The sequence below is a fragment of the Macaca nemestrina genome, chromosome 14 (assembly GCF_043159975.1).
Source record: "Macaca nemestrina isolate mMacNem1 chromosome 14, mMacNem.hap1, whole genome shotgun sequence".
NCBI lineage: Eukaryota > Metazoa > Chordata > Mammalia > Primates > Cercopithecidae > Macaca > Macaca nemestrina.
This window is the reverse complement of record NC_092138.1, coordinates 6,282,536-6,304,693: the sequence shown is the minus strand read 5'-3', so window position 1 is coordinate 6,304,693 and position 22,158 is coordinate 6,282,536. Positions and strand designations below refer to the sequence as shown.

Sequence of the window (22,158 nt, the reverse complement as noted above, 5' to 3'; positions counted from 1 at the left end):
TTGATAACAACAAGTGGACCCCCTCCACCCCCACTGTGGGGTCAGCAAAGAACACATGGAGAGCCCTAACTTCCACCTGCACCTAGGAGTAGTGGGCACCCTCCCCATCTCCTCCTGGGCAGTGTCAGAGGAGGGCGAGTGGAGAGTCAGGACTATTACCATCACCCAGCAGCAACGAAGAAACCCACTGGAGGCTGAGTCGGGCCCCTGACTTGTCCCTCCTCCTGGCAGTAGGAGGCAGCAGTCCCCCAGCCCCTTCCCCTGTCAGAGAAAGCCAAATAAAAGAGATGGCTTAAACTAGACATGGACTACAGCAGCGTAATATGAAAGTGTCTAGGTCTCCATCAAATATCCCTTACATCAAGAACCAGAAGATATCAAGTAGAATGAAACAAGTGTCAATAGTGAGATGACAGAGATATCAAGCTTATCTTACAACAATTTTAGAGCAGCCATGATAAAAATATTTTAATGCGCCACCATGAAGACACCTGAAGCAAATGAAATAATAAAAAGCCTCAGTGATGAAATGGAAGATACAAAGAAGAGTCCTATGGAGCTATCAGAACGGAAAAAACAAAATTACTAAAATAAGAAGCTTAGTGGATGGGCTCGCAGCAGAATGAAGGAGACAGAGGAAGTATCAGTGAACTGAGACAAGCAATAGAAATTATTCACTGACGGCCGGGCGCGGTGGCTCACGCCTGTAATCCCAGCACTTTGGGAGGATAAGGAGGGTGGATCACGAGGTCAGGAGATCGAGACCATCCTGGCTAACACGGTGAAACCCCGTCTCCACTGAAAAAAAAATACAAAAAAATTAGCCGGGTGTGGTGGCAGGCGCTCATAGTCCCAGCTACTCAAGGGGGCTGATGCAGGAGAATGGTGTGAACCCGCGAGGCAGAGCTTACAGTGAGCCGAGATCACGCCACTGCACTCCAGCCTGGGATACAGAGCGAGACTCTGTCTCAAAAAAAAAAAAAAGAAAAAGAAAAAGAAAAAAAAAGAAATTATTCACTGAGCACAACAGAAAGAAAATAGAATAGAAAGAAGTGAACAGAGTCTCAGGGAACCGTGGGATTACACTAAAAGAGTAATCTTTTACTCTTGTGTCACTGGAATTCCAGAAGAAGAGAAAGGGGATGGGGCTAAAAAAGCATTCAAACAAATAATGGCTAAAAACTCCCTAAATTTGTCAAGTGGTTTCAATCTACAGATTAAAGAAGCTGAGCAGGGAACCTAGACTTTGACCCTTGAGAGGCTCTAACAAGGCGACACCCCTCCTAGGGTGTTGTCAGGGAAGGCCAAGTAGGACGCTTTGCAAATGCAAACGAGCAAATGCAAACCAATAGTTGCCAAGGCACATCATAGATAACTTCTGAAAAAAAATGACACAAAAAATCTTGAAAGCAACCAGAGAAAAATGACACCTTACACATAGAGAAAAACAATTTGAATAACGGGAGATTTTTCATCAGAAACCAGACACCAGAAAAAAAAAGCATCACAATGTGTTCCTAATGCTGAAAGAAAATAACTGTCAACCCAGAATCCTATAACCAGCAAAAATATCCTTTAGTAATTAAGGTGAAATCAAGACATTCTCCGTTAAGAAAAATGAAGAGTATTTGTCACTAGCAGACCTACCCTAAAGATATATATGGCCTAAGGAAGTCCTCTAAATAGGAAAAAAGCCATAAAAGAAGACTGTTAGATTATCAAAGGAGGAAGAAGCACAGTAAGTAAAAAATATGGGCAAATTCACTAGGCTTTTTTTTTCTCCTCTGGAGTTTTCTAAATTATTTTGGACAGTTAAAGCAAAAATTACAACACTGATGTGGTTCTCACTGTATGTATAGGAAATATTTAAAACAATCATAATGTAAATGAGGGAAATAAAGGAATGTAAAGGAAAGTAAAAGTTTCTACACTTGAATTGGTACAATGATGACACCAGTAGTCTATTGTAGTATACGTGTAATGTAATACTCAGAGTAATGACTAAAAAAGCTATACAAGAAAAAATAAATTCTAAAAACATGTTCGATTAGCCCACAGAAAGGCAGAAAAGAGAAAATAAACACAAAGTAAGTGAACAGACAAGAAACAAAAAACAAAATGGCAGACTTTGTTTTAACAGACTTAAACCCTACTGTATCAAATAATTACATTAAATGTAAATGTACAAATACATGATTTAAAGACAGGCAGGCAGAATAAATTAAATAACATGACCCAACTATATGCTGTCTGTAAGAAACTCACTTCAAATATAACAATATAGGTAGTAAAAAATACAGATATATACACACAACTATATAATATACAAAATAAAAAGGGCATCTGACAAAGTAAACCTTGGAACAAAGAAAATTATCAGAGTGTTTGCTTTGGCAGCACATACACAAAAAGCAGAAAATTATCAGAGACAGAGAAGAACATTATGAAATGCCAAAAGGGTCAATTCATCAAGAAAACTTAGCAATCCTAAATATGCACTAAACAAAAAAGCTAAAAAATTTAAGATGCAGCCGGGCGCGGTGGCTCAAGCCTGTAATCCCAGCACTTTGGGAGGCCGAGACGGGCGGATCACGAGGTCAGGAGATCGAGACCATCCTGGCTAACACGGTGAAACACTGTCTCTACTAAAAAAATACAAAAAACTAGCCGGGCGAGGTGGCAGGCGCCTGTAGTCCCAGCTACTCGGGAGGCTAAGGCAGGAGAATGGCGTAAACCCGGAAGGCGGAGCTTGCAGTGAGCTGAGATTCGGCCACTGCACTCCAGCCTGGGCGACAGAGCGAGACTCCATCTCAAAAAAAAAAAAATTTAAGATGCAACAGCTAATAAAACTGAAAGAAGAAACAGACAAACCCACAATTACAGTTGAAAACTTCATTATCCTTCTCAACAACTGATAGAAGAACTATACAGAAAATCACCGAGAGAGAACCCAGAAACACCATCAACCAAAAACACCTGACATTTATAGAACACTCCACTAAATAGCAGAATACACATTTTTAAGTGCCCATGTAACATATTCCAAAATAGACTACAGTATTAGCCATAAACCAAACTACAACAAATTTAAACTCCCCAAACACCTGAAAAGTAGAAAATACACTTCTAAATAATCCTTAGGTCAAAGGGAAAGTCTAAGCTGGGCACAGTGGTGGGTTCTTGTAGTGCCAACTACCCAGAAGGCTGAAGCAAAAGTATCCATTGAGCCCAGGAGTTCACAGCCAACCAGGGCAAAACAGTGACACCCTATTTCTTAAAACGAAAATGAACTAAATACAAATGAAAACACAACACATCAAAATTTGTGAGACACAACTAAAGCAGCGTTGAGAGGGCAATTCATAGCACTAAATGAACATTCAAGAAAAGAGAAAAAGTTTCAAATTAATAATTTAAGCTCCTACCTCAAAATCAAGAAAAAGAACAAAATAAATCAAAAGTGAACACAAGGCAGGAAATAACAGGAGAATTCAATCAATGAAACTGACAAGAAAAATACAAGAGAAAAATCAATGAAACAAACAGCTGATTCTTTCAAAAGATCAATAAAATGGACACACCTCTAACGAGACCGACAAAGAAAAAAAGGAGAAAAGGCACAAATTACCAATACCAGGAGTGAAACAAGGTATATAACTATAGACTCTGCAGACATCAGAATAATAAGGGGATACCATGAACAGCACCACACATATACATCTGACAACTTATAGGAAATGGACCAATTCCTTGAAAAGCACAAACTACCTCAATTCACTCAATATGACAGATAATTTGAACAGCCTGATAACTACTAAGGAAACTGAATTCAGATTTAAGATACTTGCAAAAAAGAAATCTCCAGGCCCACACGGTTTCATGGGAGAATTCTACCAAACAATTAAATAATTAAAAATAATTCTATACAAATAGCTCCACAAAATAGAAGACAGAGCACTTCCCAGTTGATTCTATGAAGTGTTATTCTGCGACCAAAACCAAAGTAAGTATCAAAAAAAGTGTATTATAGGACAGTCTCCCTCATGAACACAGATTCAAAATCCTTAACAAAAGATTGGCAAATAGAATTTAGCTTTTTATAAAAAAAATTATTCCCCATAACCAAGTGGTGTTTATTCCAGGTATGCAAGGCTGGTTCAATATTTGAAAATAAATCAATGTTACCCACCACATTAACAGACTAAAAAAGAAAAATCACATGATCATACCAACCAATACAGAAAAAGTAGCTGACCAACCAAATTCAACATTGATTTACAATGAAAATGCTCAGAAAAAAAGGATGAGGTGCAGGAAAGTGGATGTAATAAAGTGCATTGTAAGAAATCTGCATCTAACATTATACTTATTGGTGAAAGAGTAAATGATTTCTAATATCAGGAACAGGGTAAGAATGTCTTCTCTTACTACTCTTACCACAGTCCTGGAAGTTCTTGCCTCTGCAATAAGGCAATAAAAGGGAATAAAAAGTAAGTAGATCAGAAAATAAATAAAACTATTTACAGATGACATGATGACTGTCTACATGGAAAATCCTAAGCAATCTAGAAAAACAGTTCCTAGAGCTAAATAAGTGAGTTTGGCAAGGTTGCAGGATATAAGATCAGCACACAAAAAATCCATTTCATCTCTATATGTTATCAATGAATATGTGGACATCAAAATTTGTATTTGCAAACCACATATCTGATAAAGAATTATGATCTAGAATGTATAAAGAACTCTCAAAACTCAGTATAAAAACAAATCATACAACTAGAAAATGGACAAAAGGCATGAAAAGACATTTCACTGAAGAGATGGCAAATATGCATATGAATGGATGTTCAACATCATTAGCCATCAGAAAAATATAAATTTCTCTACACACCTATCAGACTGACTAAAAAAGTAGTGACAACATCAAATGCCTCTGAAGACGTGGAGAACCTTGATCATTCATATATTGCTGATGGGAACATAAAATGGTATCAGCTTTGGAAAACAGTTTGGCAGTTCCTTTAAAAACTGTGCAATACTATAAACACAGCAACTGCATTTCTTGGCATGTATTCCACAGAAATAAAAACTTATGCTCACACAGCATGAATGTACATGAATGTTTAGAGCAGCTTTTTTTTTTTTTTTTTTTTTTTAAAATAATAGCACAAAGCTGGCAACAACTCAGATGTCTTTAATAGGTAACTTCAATAATGGTGGTGCCTTCATGCCATGGAATAATACTCATCAATCAAAAGGAACCAACTCTGGATACAAGCAACAACTTGGATGAACCATCAGAGAATTACGCCAAATGAAAAAAGCCAACCCCAAAGCGTTGCCTACTGAATGATTCCATTTGTATAACATTCTTAAAAAGACAAAATTAACAAACAGAACAGATTAGTGGTTGCCAGGGGTTAAGGAGTGGGCAGGTGGGAGGAATGTGGGTGTGGCAACATGAAGGATCCTTGTGGTGACAGAAATGTTCTGCATCTTGACAATGACAAAGCCAATATCCTGGCTGTGAAACTGTTCATTCTGCAAGAGGTCCCCACTGGAAGACACTTAGGATTTCTGTATTATTTCTTACAAGTGCTTTTGAATCTACAATTATCTGAATGTAAAAAGTTTAATTTTAAAAAGATCTGTGAAGCAGCATGAACACAGACTTAGAGGAGTGATAGGATAGACTTAAGTCCATGAATGACCACTGTGCTGAGACCCACTATTGGCAAAGCATTAACACTGTTTACTGAAAGGAAGGAAATGAAGCATCAGACAGTGTCTATGCCTGACAAATTTATCAAAACAAATTTACCAAACACCATGTTTACCTCCAGCACTCATACATTCAAACACATTTCAGGTAGAATATTTAAAATTATGTAGCAGAATAAACAGGTTAGCAACTCACTGGAATCAGAAGTTTTAAGACACTGAGCATAACACATGGAAGAGAATTTAGCCTGTTTCCTAGCAGTAAAAAAAAAAAAAAAAAAAAGGAATGTATTTATCAAAGGAAGCATATGAGTTCACCAGCACCATCAACTTTTTCTGGACTTAAAAAGAATTTATAGTGGGGTTCTTGTGTATAAAGTGACACTGAATGACACTGCAGCTGTCTATAACTCTGCTTTTACTAAAAACCCAGAAACACTGTTTAAATCAATGGCGCTCCAGTCAGTGATGAGTCTTCCACATTATTTTTTAAACTATGTGCCAAAAATTCATTTTTATGCTCACATTAGTATACTACTTAGACCCAGGACATTTGCTGTAGTGCTCCTAGACTGTTGTAGAGCTATAGTGAGGAATGGGTCACATGTACTGCAGAAGCCCCAGGTAGAGTCAGCTCTGTAGTAATTGTGATAGAAGGTTCTGTTGCTGCACAAGCAAGAGTTCCAAAGGTGAGTGGTAAGTAAGAGGCCAGTGCAGGGCTTGAGGGAGGCCAGGCTCTACCATACAGTTATCTGGCCCCTATTCTGAGCTTCAGCTTCCTTTCATTCATTTACTGAACTAGTGTTTATTGACCATTACTAAATGATAAATACTATTCTAAGTAATGGGCTCCCAGCAAGAAACAGAAGCAAATAACCACACAGATAAAAAATTATAAACTACTACAAGTTCTACAAAATAAAAGTATAGTTAAGTATGAAACAAATGAGCAGAGCAGAGTGTGTGTCAGAGTGTGTGTGTGTGTCTGTGTGTGGGAGGGAGGCTTGAGAAGCAGGGTGACCTTGAGAGGCAGTTTGAGTGCTTGTGTGAGCATGGATAAACAAGAACAATAAATTCTCTCTGGTTGTAAGATTGTGTCGACATGCAGCAGGGGTCTTGATCTGCTCTGAGAGGTGTGGGATGGCTTCCCTGCAGAAGTATGTGTAGGATGAGAAGGTCAAGTAGGATAGGAGAGGAGGAACAGTGTTCTAGTCAGAACAAGCATGTGTGTGGGTCCCGAGGTGAGAGGACACTAGCGTACAGGGCTGGCAAGGCTACAGCTTAAACTGGTACAAAATAAGGAAAATGGTACAAAATAAGCCTGAAAAAGTGGTGCAGAGCTCACAAGATCATACAAAGGACTTGGGTCTTCATTTTAGCAACAACAGAAGCTTTAAATTGTATTAAATAAAAAGTGACATAATAGGATTTACATTTTAAAAAGATTACTCTGGCTATGGTGTTAAAAAGGAAAAGAGGAGGCCAGGCGCAGTGGCTCAAGCCTGTAATCCCAGCACTTTGGGAGGCTGAGGCAGGCAAATCACCTGAGGTCAGGAGTTCAAGACCAGCCTAGCCAACATGGTGAAACCCCATCTCTACTAAAAATACAAAAAATTAGCAAAGCATGGTGGCAGGCACCTGTAATCCCAGCTACTTGGGAGGCTGAGGTAGGAGAATTGCTTGAACCCAGTAAGTGGAGCTTGGAGTGAGCCGAGATCACTTCATTACACTTCAGCCTGGGTGACAAGAGTGAAAGACCGTCTCAAAATAAAAAAATTAAAAGAAAGAAAGAAAAAAAAGGCCAGGAATGGTGGCTCACGCCTGCAATCCTAGCACTTTGGGAAGCCGAGGCGGGTGGATCACCTGAGGTCAGGAGTTCGAGACCAGCCTGGCCAACATGGTAAAACCCCATCTCTACGCATAATACATAAAATTAGCTGGGAGTGGTGGCGGGCACCTGTAATCCCAGCTACTTGGGAGACTGAGGCCGGAGAACTGCTTAAAGTTAGGAAGTGGAGGTTGCAGTGAGCTGAGATTGCGCCTCTGCACTCCAGCCCCAGCGACAAAGTGAGACTCCGTCTCAAAAAAAAAAAAAAAAAGAAAAAAAGGAAAAGAGAAAATAAAAGTAAATTTGAGACCTAAATTTTAGTCCACTCAAAGGACGACAGGGGCTTGGCCTGGGGCGGTGACAGATGCTTCTGACTGGTTTAATCAGCTGCCTGGAGCCTGCCAGCCCTTGCTTGGCTGCCCTCTGCCCTTCACAATAAATCTCCATAGCATGCACTCAGGACAGGCAGCGAGTGTGAAGATCTACTCGTGGGTAGTCAAGAAAGTGTCCAAGTCATGGCTCCTCTATCCTTAATGAGGTAGGAAGCAAGATCGGCTGAGGCCAGGAGACGGGGTGAACGGGTGATGAGACATGGAGAGACTTTGCCGGGCAGTCTGAGTGACAACGTGAGGTGGTGACCACGGATTAGGATAACACACAGCCACAGAGCTGCACAAAGAAGGCAGATAGCTGTCCTCATCCGGACATCAATAAAGAATTATCATGGCAGATAAATGACTACAGACACTGTTAAGCATCTTTTAAGTGCAGGTTTCACAAATTTTGAAACCTTTGGTGAGGTGACTTTCTTGAAAAACAATAAAAAGCAATATTATTTTATGCAGATAACTTCTAATGAAGTATTTCTCTAAGGAATTTACCTCAGTATTATCTCAAAGGAATTGCTATTAGAAAACTAGGTAAAGGTTACTTACACAAAAACAATGTCCCCTCTTTTAGAGTAAGCAGGAATAGCACTGGCTATGGTGGCAAATCCATATGAGTATATAATGGCTTCTTCTGTCTTCATAAATTTTGCCAGGCGGTCTTCCAAATCCAAATGAACATCTATTTCAGTAAAAAAATTAAATGGTTAAACTGTCTTATAGTTCTTTTTCTCTACTAAAGAATAAATAAAAGAACACAAACAGTATAATTATCAGTACTTTCACCTTATGGCCAAAATGGAATTGTTTTTAAATGACAGATTATATAAGATCTATTAAAATAATTCCAGGCCCATACAACTTCTAAAATACATGAACTAAATCAGCTACTCATCTATCTGCAAAATGTGTTACTGGGGCAGTTCCAACTTCGGGTTATGCTTTGATATCACTCTACTGTAAGACTTCAAGGCCTACCAAGTTTCCCTGCATTAACTGCCCTTGACCAAAACCACTGAGGTCTCACCAATGTCTGATGTTAACTTATTAATGTCTATTTGCATTTTAGCAAAAAGAACTCTGTATACTTTGCATCAAGAAGGTGACACTTACTAGAACTCCAGTGACCATTCCTCTAACAATCTGTGTCAGCATTTAGTAGTGGCACCTCCCATCACTTTTTGGGGCTGGGATTCTGTCTGAATTTCTTATAAGTGTAATGAATAATAATTCAAATTTATAGTACAAAAGGAAATATAGTACTTTTATAGATGCACCATAAGAAGGATGTTGACATAATAATGAGGATAAATTATAATTATTAGACTGATTATTATTTTCCTCTGAAATCATGGCTCCTTACAGCCTTTTTTATTTTTTTTATTTTTTTGAGATGGAGTCTCGCTCTGTCGCCCAGGCTGGAGTGCAGTGGCACGATCTGGCTCACTGCAAGCTCCGCCTCTCGGGTTCACGCCATTCTCCTGCCTCAGCCTCCTGAGTAGCTGGCACTACAGGTGCCCACCACCACGCCCGGCTAATTTTTTCTATTTTTAGTAGAGATAGGGTTTCACCGTGTTAGCCAGGATGGTCTTGATCTCCTGACCTCATGATCTGCCTGCCTCCGCCTCCCAAAGTGCTGGGATCACAGGCAAGAGCCACCGCGCCTGGTCCTCCTTACAGCCTTTTAGCTCTCAGACTGAACCATGAGGCTTTACGCCCTCGGACGGAGGACCAGTGATGCTTAGAATAAACAGGCCACTGGCCAGTTTAGAATCTTAAAAAGTTTAAAGCAGTCTTAAAATGAGGTATTATCAAGGAGGGAAAGGGATTTTTTAAAAAAATTCCTTTAGCTCTTTTAACTATGGCAGGACCCAAGCCTGGAGGACTAGATAACAGAGTTTCACCACAGGTCCTGTGTGGGGAGGGCTCAGAGAAGCCAGGCCCCTCCAGTCTTAGAGCGCTATGCGAGAAAGGAGGGAAATCAGAGCCCACAGAGTTGGATTTTGAGACCCAGGATGAGGGAGCCGTGGTGTGCCTACTGATGAGAACCCAAGCACAGGCAACTGCAGGCGGTCTGGGCATTCCTGAGCTAGGGGCAGCAGAGAGGGCTGACGGCCTGGCAGGAGGCAGCGTATTTACAGACTTCCTAAAGAATGTTACAGAACTGTTAAAGGAACTATTAATTTCACTCCTATCAAACAGTGATAAAACATGAGGCATGCTTCTTCCTATTTGTACGTTAACATGGTCAATATCATTTGATTTCCATTACCAATTGGTTATCGTTATTTTATAAAACGGACACTTCTCATTATACCAATATTAAACAAATGTGGGACTTTACAACACAGAGTTTAGAAGAACATATCCCAGGTGATCTTCGAGTGTAAGATCTCTGACATTATGATCACACGAAATCCAAGGTCGTGATCCCTTTTGTCTGCCAGCCACCCTCTAGGAGAGATGCTATCAGAAAAGGTTTCAGGTAAAATCTAGCAAGAAAGAGGAACACAGCCAAGGAGCTGAGCATGGGTTACTCTGGGGTATGTCTTCCTTCTCATCCTCATTACTGTTCTCTGAGTGCCACCACTTTGCCACCTCTCATGTTCCCAGGTTGGAGGCCTCCTTCAAATTATAATGGTGCTTCTAATTGAAAATTTCTGCCACAAACCTTCACAGTTCAGCCAGAAGGACAACCCGGGCCACAATGGTTTGCTTTCATTTGGTATCTCCATTTCAAAAAGAAAAACATGCTATGTATACAAACTATTTTTGCTAACCACAAAAGGGATTTTAAATCACTCTGTAGACTTCTTAGCTCTAAATGACTCTTTTCAGTGATGAATGATGAGACTGTAAAACTGAGTATGACCCTGTTTCAGGACTTTAGAGTGAGTTACCCAGTTGATGAAAATCAGCATGTTACAAATCTTCCTATCATTAGGTATACTCGTAACTGTTTATATACAGTTGCCATAAAGTGGGAAGAAGAATCTCTCAACAATAAATCAATGACTTATTGGTTCAAGCATAGTCCCAAAAGTTCAAAAAGACTAGTCTTTTCCTTCTATCAAAAGACACTGGGTTTTAGCTGATGACAGCCTTGCAAAGCAGGTTTTGTGACAGGTAAATATGGGTAACTGCAGAACTTGCTTCTCTTGATGCTCCTTTGTGCAACGAAGAAACTCTCAACCCAAGGGAGCGGAAGGCAGCAAGCAGGAAAACTACAAGGGCACCCACTTTTCTTCAATTTCTGATGTCCATATCTTCTGTATGTATGATCCACTTCACTAACTGGAGCTGTAGACTTGCATAGAATAAAACAAAAGTACTATATTCTACAATTCACTGTTAGCACTAAACATGGCAGAGAAGTGACCATGGAGGAAGGTGTCCTAGAATGCCTCCGCACACCTCACAGCCCTCAGCACTTTCTTGCACTTGCTGATCTGGTGTCTGGCTCCCTCACCAGAACCTCAGGGACGGGAGGCCTCATTACCTCCGTCATCACAGAGCTCAGACTGTAGTTAGGTCTGGGGGGGTCAGCCCTGGGCAGCCTCGGTGCCTTCCTCTGTCGAATAGCGGGGAGAGTCCTACCTTCCTCAAGGGTTAGCAGGAGGACTACATGAGTTAATGCTGATAAAACACTCAGAACACTGCCTGGCATGGAACAAGCAATACGCTATTTAAGAGTTTGTTTAATTACATTAATATTGTAGAATAAAAGAAAAGGTTTTATTTTAAAAGTAAAAACCTGGTCACACTTTAGGCAATCTTCTAATTAAGTTATCTGAATTCTGAATTGTTGAGACTATCTTCTCATAAGAGCCACTTGGTTCAGCTTCTCACTTACAAAGAGGAGAGATTATGACCTTCCTGGTTGTTCTCCAGAGAAAATACCATAAAATAGCTGACTTTAGGACAGTTTAGAAACAAACTACATTTTCTCTTAAGGCCTTCATATTTTTGCATACATACTGTCCTTAAAAAAAAAAAATCCCTAGAGGCCAGGTGTGGCGGCTCACACCTGTAATCCCAGCACTTTGGGAGGCCGAGGCAGGCGGATCACCTGAGGTCAGGAGTTTGAGACCAGCCTGACCAACATGGAGAAACCCCATTTCTACTTAAAAAAAAAAAATTAGTTGGGCGTGGTGGCGCATGCCTGTAATCCCAGCTACCCAGGAGGCTGAGGCAGGAGAATCGCCTGAACCTGGGGGACGGAGGTTGCGGTGAGCCAAGATCGCGCCACTGCACTCCAGCCTAGGCAACAAGAGTGAAACTCCGTCTCAACAACAACAACAACAACAACAACACACACACACACACACACACACAACAAATCCCTAGAGACATGCACAATTTTTCTTCTTAAGAGTATAAATGATAGCCCTTAGGTAGTCACTGGAACACACAGGGCCAAATGTCTTTCATGTTTTCACATGCAGTACCTTATGTGATCCATAGCAAAGTGTTCTAAAGCCATGCAAGCAATGATTGTTCCCGCTCACACCTGAGAAAACCATGATTTCCACGACTGGTAAGAAGTGGCAGATCTAGGAATTTTATAACCAAATTGTAAGGTCCCCTGAGAGCAGGCTGTGCCATGGTCAAGTCATCGTGACCCCTGTGACCCACACATATACATCCAGAAGGTCTCCTGCAGCCAGAAAGTCTGGGACAACAGGAAAACCACGAAAGAAGAAAAACGGCTTGTACCTGTCTTAGCTGATTAGCCAACCTTGTGACATTCTACCATTGTAACAGGCTCTATCCTATGTGATCAATCAACCTCGTGACACTGTGCTCTGTAACCTCGTGATAATGTACCTTGTGACATTCTTCCCCTACCTGCAAAAACTGGCCCCTAACTGTAACTTTCCACTGCCTACCCCTAATCTATAAAACCATCTCCAATCTCACCACCCTCTGCTGACTCCCTTTTCGGACTCAGCTCGCTCGCACGCGGGTGAATAAACAGCCTTGTTGCTCACACTTAGCCTGTTCAGGTTGTCTCTTCAATTAGGCACGTGCATAACACAAATGTTCTTCCTACTGAAAAAGGTGGTCATGGATCAGTTGACTGTTCTAAAACAAAGAAGGCAAATATTTTTATAAACTACTGAAATTAACAACTTTTACTCTAGACTGGCTCTAGAACACAATTAAATGTTATTATCTCTCATAATGAAACCTTGCCACCCAATTGTTTTTTGACCTAGTTTAAGACAATGAATCATTACATATGCAAAACAGACCCCAGGGAACCAGGGATAAATCACATGTGAATAAGACCTAAATGTACTAAAAACAAAGAAAGAAACAAACAAAAAGTTTACCAACAGACACTATCCTAAGTACAATGGGATCCCACTGGCCTTAGAGGAAAGGAAGGTTCCATGACTCAATGAAACCACTTGCTGAGTTCTAAAATACACATCAGTGGGTGGGAAGAAATCTAGTTCACATGGTCCTAAGGCAACTGTTCTAATAACTTGCTGAGTTCTACCCGCCTGGCCTTGAGGAGGTAGGGGAATGTTTAGCCTTAAAAAACTAGATGAATCTTAATCCAGTCATTGCTCCATTACTTTTTCTGAATTAATCATTTAACAGATATGTTACCGTGAAATAGTAAACAAGAGAGAATGTTTAATAAGGAAATTGACTCTTAAAAGTGATTCACATTCACTATTTCACGAGTTGGGAAGAAAGCTACAAGGGGTGTGCTTTGAAACTAGTTGCGATACGTTGGAGGGCGAGAAAGACAATATTAAAAGCAGTCATGTGGGAGTCCAGGGAAAGCTATCCTACACTTCAAATTAAACTCTTCAAGAATACATAAGCAATTGTAAACGAGAGAAACAGGGCTTCATGTCTGCGTTATTGCTCGGTGCAAAAGGCAAACATCCCCGACATATTTAGAATAATTTAAATGTATACGGTATTTTAGACATACAATTTAGCCTTAGATGACTTCATGTAGCTTCTCCAATTGTAACTAATGCTAAAATTTCAAAGTATTTTAATACAACTGTAATAATTCAAGTTATTACTTCCAGAATAAGAAAAGACACAGAAAAAAATCCTGTCAGAAAATTTAAAAAGTACAAATATGGGCAATACATATATTTAAAGAAAGGAAAAACGATGACAAGTAAACATGGGCAACTGTTAAGAATGAATAAAACCATGTTTATCTGAAGGACAATGCACTCAGAAAACATTACACATTACTTTAAGTTGTGGATTTGGTGTCTTGTTTGAAAACAGTCCCACTGCAAATTATCTTGCAGCCTTTGTCCAGAAGCCACAGTCTGTCTGAACCTGCACCTATAGCTTTAGGATAAGGATGATCCTACCCTAAAGTGACCAATAAAGTGGCTTACAGAGGATCTGATCTATGCTTGTGCGTTCATTGCCTCTGACTGCATAGTTAGACATCTGAAGGATCAAACCCAGTTTAAATTTAAAACACACTCACTTCAACAGCAAGGCACAGAAAAATGTGTACGGTATGCTAGCATTTTTCTAACAATGGAGGAAAAAAAGAAATACGTGGAAGTGGTTCACATATGCTGATAAAAGGTCTCTGGAAGAATTAACAAGAAACTACTGACAGTAGCTTGTCTTTAGGTGGTAGGATGGCAGTGAGGAAAATAGGACCTGAGGTTAGGAGATTACTCATGTCTATCTTTGTACACTTTTTGAAGTTTCTATCATGTATTGAATTACCCAATCAAGAAAATTAATTAAAAAACCATTAATCTAAAGATCCCATGTTTGGAAACATCTAGCATGCTATTATGCAGGTGATTCAAAGGGAAAGGGGAATAGGATATTTTAACAACATATTTCACAGCTTTCAGAAAACTTGCCTTGAAGATTTGAAACTTTCACAGTTGGACTTGTCAATAAATCTCTCATTTGTCCAGATCAAGACTCAAGCGGGGCCAAGGTTACACAAGCCAATAAAATCCACTAGAAAGAGAGGCTTTTAAGAAACAATTCCTTTACCTCAGTAAGCAGTCACAGAAAGCCTTCATCAGATTACAACTGACAACGCCATAAAATGTGACTTTTCTAGTTTTCTAATACCTGCCAAGAAAATAATTCCCTACCAATTAAAAACCAAGCAAACAACCCCTGTTTGTATTAGACTGGAGGAACGTGGGAGGCTCTGATACGAGCTCATTTCTTCAAACTTGCCATCAAGAATGGAAGTCAGGATACTTGGTTTATATTATTATTATTATTATTATTTTTGAGATGGTCTCGCTCTGTCATCCAGGCTGAACTGCAGTGGTATGAACACAGCTCATCACAGCCTCAACCTCCTGGGATCAAGGGATCCTCCTGCGTCAGCCACCCGTGTAGCTCGGACTACAGGTGCACACTAGTGCCCAGTTTATTTTTATTTTTTGTAAACAAAGGGTCTCGCTACATTGCCCAGGCTAGTCTCAAATGCCTAGGCTCAAGCAATCCTCCCTTCTCGGCCTCCCAAAGTGTTAGGATTACAGGCGTGAGCCACTAAATCTGGCCAGTTTCCAATTTTAGGGTTAGAACTAAAGATTTTAAAGATCACTTTCAGCTGTAGGATTCCTGGACACTAATTCTCCTCATCTGTTTCCAAGACAAATAATGTAATCACCAAACTAGCTTAGGGATAATGTAAGGTGCTCCCTTACATAAAAAAAATCACAAAAGTAAAAAACTTAACTGTTAAAGTAAAAAACTACAAAAAGATCCAGAAATGGAAATAAGAATAGAAGATGGAAGATATTTCCCTTGGTCTGCTTTCCCCACACTGTGACAATTTTTTATAAGCCAAAATGTTATTTCCAGCAAAAAATTCATCTGAACAATTTTATTATTTACTTATTTAGAGACAGAGTCTCGCTCTGTTGCCCAGGCTAGAGTGCACTGGCATGATCTCGGCTCACTGCAACCTCTGCCTCCCAGGTTGAAGCGATTCTCCCACCTCAGCCTCCCAAGTAGCTGGGATTACAGGTACCCACCACCATGCCCGGCTAATTTTTGTATTTTTAGTAGAGACGAGGTTTCACCATGTTAGCCAGGGGGGTTTTGAACTCCTGACCTCAGGTGATCCGCCCGCCTAAGTCTTCCAAAGTGCTTAGGCATGAGCCACCATGCCTGGCCTGAACAATTATTTAATAACATTTTCAGGAGCAAAGAATATACACTTAATAAAAACAACCATAAAATGCCAGAGTCTTTTTTGACGACTCCCAGGGAATTCACTGTATTTGAAATCATACACTCATCAAATATTTAGTTGGCCTGTTTCTGGCTTATCCATACACAAGGAAATCAATGATCCTTCATCTTCATTCTAGAAAGAAAAAAAACTACACTTTATCCCCCCTCCCTCCACCCCAGGCAATCTGCTCTCCACTTTCTTCCTAGAGCTGTTTCTCAGCCCCCTGCATGGCTAGTCAGGGCAGGGGTTCTGCTCTCATCAGTGGACTGTGGGCAGAAGTATGAGGCCATCTCCCCTGCATAGAGAGTCCTGCTGCTCTGCCCTCGTTTCCCCACACTGCAGTCTCCACACATGCACACAAGGATGAGCCCACCATGCCCGGCTAATTTTATTATTTTTTCTAGAGACAGGGTCTCCCTATATTGCCCATGCTGGTCTCAAATTCCTGGGCTCAAACAATCCTCCCACCTCAGCCTCTCCAAAGTGCTGGGATTACAGATGTGAACCACCGTGCCTGGCCTAAAATCGAATCTTAACTATTGAAAGTAGTAGTCTGAAAGAGAACACAACAAAAACTTACCAAATGTGCCATAAAATCCTCTGGGTCCACAAGTCCCCACGCCATACTTCTTTAGAGATGCTAAAGCTGCTGCCTTTATTGAAGTAAAATAATTATACTTTAATAATTTATCTTGAAGAGTTCAAAACGAACATTTCCTATTTTTTAACCCACAGAGCTCCTTCCACCCTCCTCTACTTTTCTTCCTTTCTTAGAACTACAACGACTCTAACAGAATATAAAGACAGATGTAAAGACTGAGTATATGACTTAAAACATGGAAAAGTTATACTAGCCTGATTCTCAAAACCTGGTTAACTTTTCTGCATTTGTGGGCCAAGTCTCTCCTGGAAAATGCCTGTTAGCCCACAATCCCAATAGGAGAGAGAGCAATTTCCTAGACCCTTCTCCAGCTATTCTCCAGGTCTGGCCTGTTCAGTTCTGTGGCTGTTGCCCAACACTGAGCCACATAAGACACTCTTGCCTCTCTCTGTCTAGGTCCAGCTCACAACTCTTGTCAGACAAAAAGTAATGGGAAAAACTTGCATAGCCCTTTCCAATACTCTGATTTTTTTTTTTTTTTTTTGGAGACAGAGTCTTGCTCTGTTGCCCAGGCTGGAGTGCAGCGGCACCATCTCGGCTCACTGCAACCTCCACCTCCTGGGTTCAAGAAATTCTCCCACCCCAGCCTCCCGAGTAGCTGGGACTACTACAGGCATGTGCCACCATGCCTGACTAATTTTTGCATTTTTTGGTAGAGATGGGGTTTCACCATGTTGGCCAGGCTGGTCTTAAACTCCTGACCTCAAGTGATCCACCGCGCCCAGCCTGCATTTGTCTTTTACGTCCAGTTTCTTAAATCGGTAATGTTATCTGTCCACTTCAGCATTATGTGCTACTCACCTTAACCCTAGGGTTATCCAACAATCCAAGAAAATTAAATGAGGCAAAATTTATACATTCTTTTCCATTCACCACAATTTTGTGGCTTGGAGGGCTAGAGAAGAGATAAAGAGAGGTACACGTCAATTACACATTCATGTTCCATGTTATTATATTACCTTGGTGGCGGGCACAACCACAAAGCGTTGTCATCCTACCCTATTTGCATACTGGTCTTTGATTTCTTGTTTTTAACAAGTAGTATTAGAGCATGGTACATTAAAAATAAGATATTTTTCCCTTATTTTTATTTTTAATAAACTACCTGTACTACTAAAATAAAAAAAGAAAAATAAGCTAGAATTCCAAGATGAATGAGTGGCAAATCTTAAATGCTTTGGTTTTAAAACTCGCTTAAGAAAGAAGCTGCCAAATAAAGTATCTCAGAAAAATCTGGAATAAGCCAAACAGAAAGAAAATATAAAATAAGATCAAAGGCAAGAAAAGGCAGAATGAGTTATGAATAGTTAAGTGGCTTAAAAAGAAATGGTATCTATAGGAAGTCACTAAAGAGTAAGTGGGATATGTCCCCAATGTCTAAAGTTAACGCTGGAATGCTGTTGAAGAGGAATCCCCATACTCCTGGGGAGTGGGGAGAATGTGGGTGGCAGCTACACTGGAGCCGGATATGAGCCCGGCTGGGACAGGAGAATGGGCTCCTGAGGATACTTCTGTTAAGCCCTCTGCAGATGTATATTCTAGCCATGAGCCATGCTTCAAAATCATGGGCTCAAATTATGGGTTGCAAACTGTTAAAGGGCTGTGAGACCAAGTTAGTTGGTCACAATCAGCCTATTTTAACCAGAGGAAACAGTAAAACAAAATAGAATGGAAAAGAAAACATCAGAACCATGGCACAGGGTGAGTGATGGGACTATGTATCTGTACTGGGCCATGTACTGGGTTGCTCGATAAAACGCACTGTAGCCAGAAAAGATGGAGAAACACTATTCTCATCGATACCTTTTAACAGCATTGGTCATCCTTGAGAAAACACAGATGCTGGGAAACCAGGAAAAGGAAAGAATGACAACGTGAAGTAAATTCATGAAAGCTAACTAACTCATAAAAAAGGCAAGAAGACTCAGTGAAAACAACAGGGGTTGTAGAGTCTGTCAGACAGGCCCCCTCTGTATTACGACTACTGATGACTTCAGAAGCTTAGGGACATCACTGACCTCTGGGATTCTCAGTTTCTTCATCATTAAAGTAGGGGGAGAGCCTACCCCTCAGGGAAACTGCTATTATGGAAGTGCCTGGCTCATAAGAGGTACTCTCCAAATATTTTCTTCCTTCTTCCCTAAGGCTTCAAGGGCTTCTCTTTCAAATCCAGTGCCACTCACTTCCTCAACTGTGATTCTGATTTTATCATGTTATTTAGGTTCCTACTTCTCAGGGTTTCCTTAAGTTTCCTAAGTTCTCCCTGATTCCACAGTCAGAAATTGGCAGTCACAAAAAGATTTTAAAAAACAAACAAACAAACAGCTAGGTAGACCACCCCTGTACCAAAGGTGCTGCAAACACTGAGACCATTCTACAAAAACTGTAATACACAGAAAACAAATGATTAAGAACAAGTACATCCAAAACCTCTCACCACGGCTCAAAAGCTATCAGGAGGCAGCATGATGTGATGCAGGGATGCTATTGCTGTCCAGCACTTGGAGTAGGGAAGGAACAAAGTTTCCAGTGAGAAATGGAAGTCTCAGACCTGTGCCCCATGCAGGCTAGCAGGAACAGGTCATAACGGGCACCTGATACAGGAATCCTGGAACCTAAAATCTTACAGGGTACGCTGCAGAATCAGGTAAAACCAACCAGAAAGACATCTCCACAATCAAGACCCGAGAGGACTCAAGAGAGAAAACAACTTTCCCAATCAAAAACCACAAACCCACCATGAGTGACAGTCAACACACAAGACATGCAGAAGGGCTGCCGCCCAAGAACGCGAGATGCTGGACATAGAAAGTGCTGAGGACCAAGAGCATAAATACAAGGAAAGGTTAAAAAGCTACTAAGAAAACGACAGGCTGGGTTGGGCGCAGTGGCTCACGCCTGTAATCCCAGCACTTTGGGAGGCCGAGGTGGGCAGATTACCTGAGGTCAGGAGTTCAAGACCAGCCTGACCAACATGGTGAAACCTCATCTCCACTAATAATACAAAAAAATTAGCTAGGCATGGTGGCGCACGCCTGTAATGCCAGCTACTCAGAAGGCTAAAGCAGGAGAATCACTTGAACCCAGGAGGCGGAGGTTGCAGTGAGTCAAGATTGCGCCATTGCACTCCAGCCTGGGCAACAAGAATGAAATTCCATCGCAAAAACAAAACAAAACAAAACAAAACAACAACAACAACAACAACAAAAAGGACAGGTTAACTTGCTAAATAGTCAAATACAACTTCCGGAAATAAAATCTAAGAGTCAATAAAATTAGAAATCCAAAAGATAGATTAAATACCCCATCAGACACAGCAGAAAAACGAAAGACAGAGCTGAGATTACCAACAGATGCAAAAATATGAAAGAGTACATACTGAACATGCAGGATATGAAGGTTATAAGTACACTGAACATTAGTTCTACCGGGAAAAACTGGAGGAAAAAAGTGAGAGACAATGTTTGAACAGATAACAGTTAAAAAAGTCCCAGAATTCATGGGACACAGATCCACAGACTGAAGTAGAAAAATGAATCCCAAGTAGGATAAATATGAATAAATCACAACAAGACACATGACAGTGAAACTGTAGAATTTTACAGAGAAAAAGAATTGTGAAAGCCACTAGAAAAACCAGAAGATGAATAACAATTAGACTGGCACAGTCTCTTCAGAGGCCAGGCCATGATGAAGAAATCCTCCAAGGGCCGCAGGGCAAATAATGATCCACTTAGAACTTGTTATCCACTAACTGTCATCCACGGAGGTAAAATAAAAACATTTCTCATTAAGAGATACAGATTACCTTCTCTGAATCTCCACATAACAATCTAATAGAGAATATATTTTAGAGAAAGGAATTTTAAGCCCAAAGAAGTTACACAGATAAAGAAATAAATACCTAAAGATTGGCAATAAGAAACTGGCAAATAGGTAAAGAAGGTGATTCTCCTATAATAATCCTGGAGGATATAAAATAAGTGGAAGTCAAATATCAGACCAGGACATCAAGAAAGGGGGAGTGGGGACGGGGAACAACTGAAGTAGAAGGAGTCTAGTAAGTCCCTGTACTGCTCAGTAAGGAGAGAGGAAGATTAATTAACATTTGGGGCAAGGTGGCTCATGCCTGCAAACCCGGCACTTTGGGAGGCCAAAGTGGGAGGGGGATCATTTGAGGTCCGCAGTCCGAGACCAGTCTGGCCAACATGGTGAAACCCTGTCTCTACTAAAAATACAAACAATATTAGCTGGGCGTGGTGGTGCATGCATGTAATCCCAGCTACTCCAGAGGCGGAGGCAGGAGAATCCCCTGAATCCAGGAGAGAGACGCTGCAGTGAGCCGAGACGGTGCCACTGCATTCCAGCCTGGGCAACAGAGTGAGACTCTGTCTCAAAAAACAAAAAAAACTGGACAGGAATTACTTACGTGAAGCATGAGGAGAAGAAAAGAATAAAGGAAGTCTAATCAAGAAAACCTGATCAAGCAGACTAAAGGCAAGGGAAAAAAAAAAAAAAAAAAGAAATGAAATAATTAAGGCCACTGCCCTGGAACAAAAGACCACGTCTGTCAGCTGCTCCTGCAACTAGTTGTGGCCAGCGTTGAGGTCACCAAGCTGACAGGGCCAGAAGGAGCCTCTTTTCTGCCCGTCTGCCCGCCATCTTCCCTTAAGGTGACCACGAATGGAAGACACACACCTCAAGGGCAGAGCAGCAGGATGGTAGCCTGGGTCCCTGATCATCTGTGGCGCTAGCTACCTCGCTCCACACTTGTGAGGGCAAATAAACTTGTACTTTGCCGGAGCCACCTAAGTTTGGGTTTCCTATTATATGCAGTTGTACCCACTGCTAATTAGTTACAACTTCAACCAGAATGATCTCTAACAATGCTACCTTTAGGTGTTTTGAAGAAATCAGTTTTGTTTTTTTTTTTAAAGGGAGAGAAAATAATTTGACACAGATATGGTACTTATTTCCCACACATAATACACATTCCTGGGAGAGGGACTTCACAGTGAAACACCATACAACCAAGTAAGCAAGGCTTTTTAAAGACCACAACAAAAAGCAACCCTGAAAGGGGTCAAGCGTAGAATCACAAATACTGAATGAGAGTTGGGTAACCTTTTGAGGGACAGCAGCATACACAGATTCAAAAAGTTACGCATCCAAGTATTCAGACAGAAGCGAAAATGACAGACTTTAAACATACATTTTTCAATGCTTCTGATGGTATCCCAGATGCCTAGGAAGACTTAGGATAAAACTGCTGCATGGGGCAAAGGAAGCAGCAGTATTTTTGAATATATTATTTGCACAATGACATTTTAAATATATATGTGCAATT

The 22,158-nt window shown here is 40.7% G+C and overlaps 1 protein-coding gene across 1 annotated transcript in view; it reads right to left on the bottom strand.

Moving 5' to 3' along the window:
• LOC105498841 (serine palmitoyltransferase long chain base subunit 1) overlaps positions 1 to 22,158 on the bottom strand; it is a 74,601-nt gene that overhangs the window by 29,320 nt on the left and 23,123 nt on the right. Inside the window, exons 4-6 of the mRNA XM_011771193.2 lie at positions 17,613 to 17,706; positions 16,731 to 16,803; positions 8,485 to 8,617 (exon numbers count right to left, since the gene is read on the bottom strand). Coding sequence (XP_011769495.1) covers positions 8,485 to 8,617; positions 16,731 to 16,803; positions 17,613 to 17,706 — 300 coding nt within the window. The remainder of the gene's footprint in view (positions 1 to 8,484; positions 8,618 to 16,730; positions 16,804 to 17,612; positions 17,707 to 22,158) is intronic.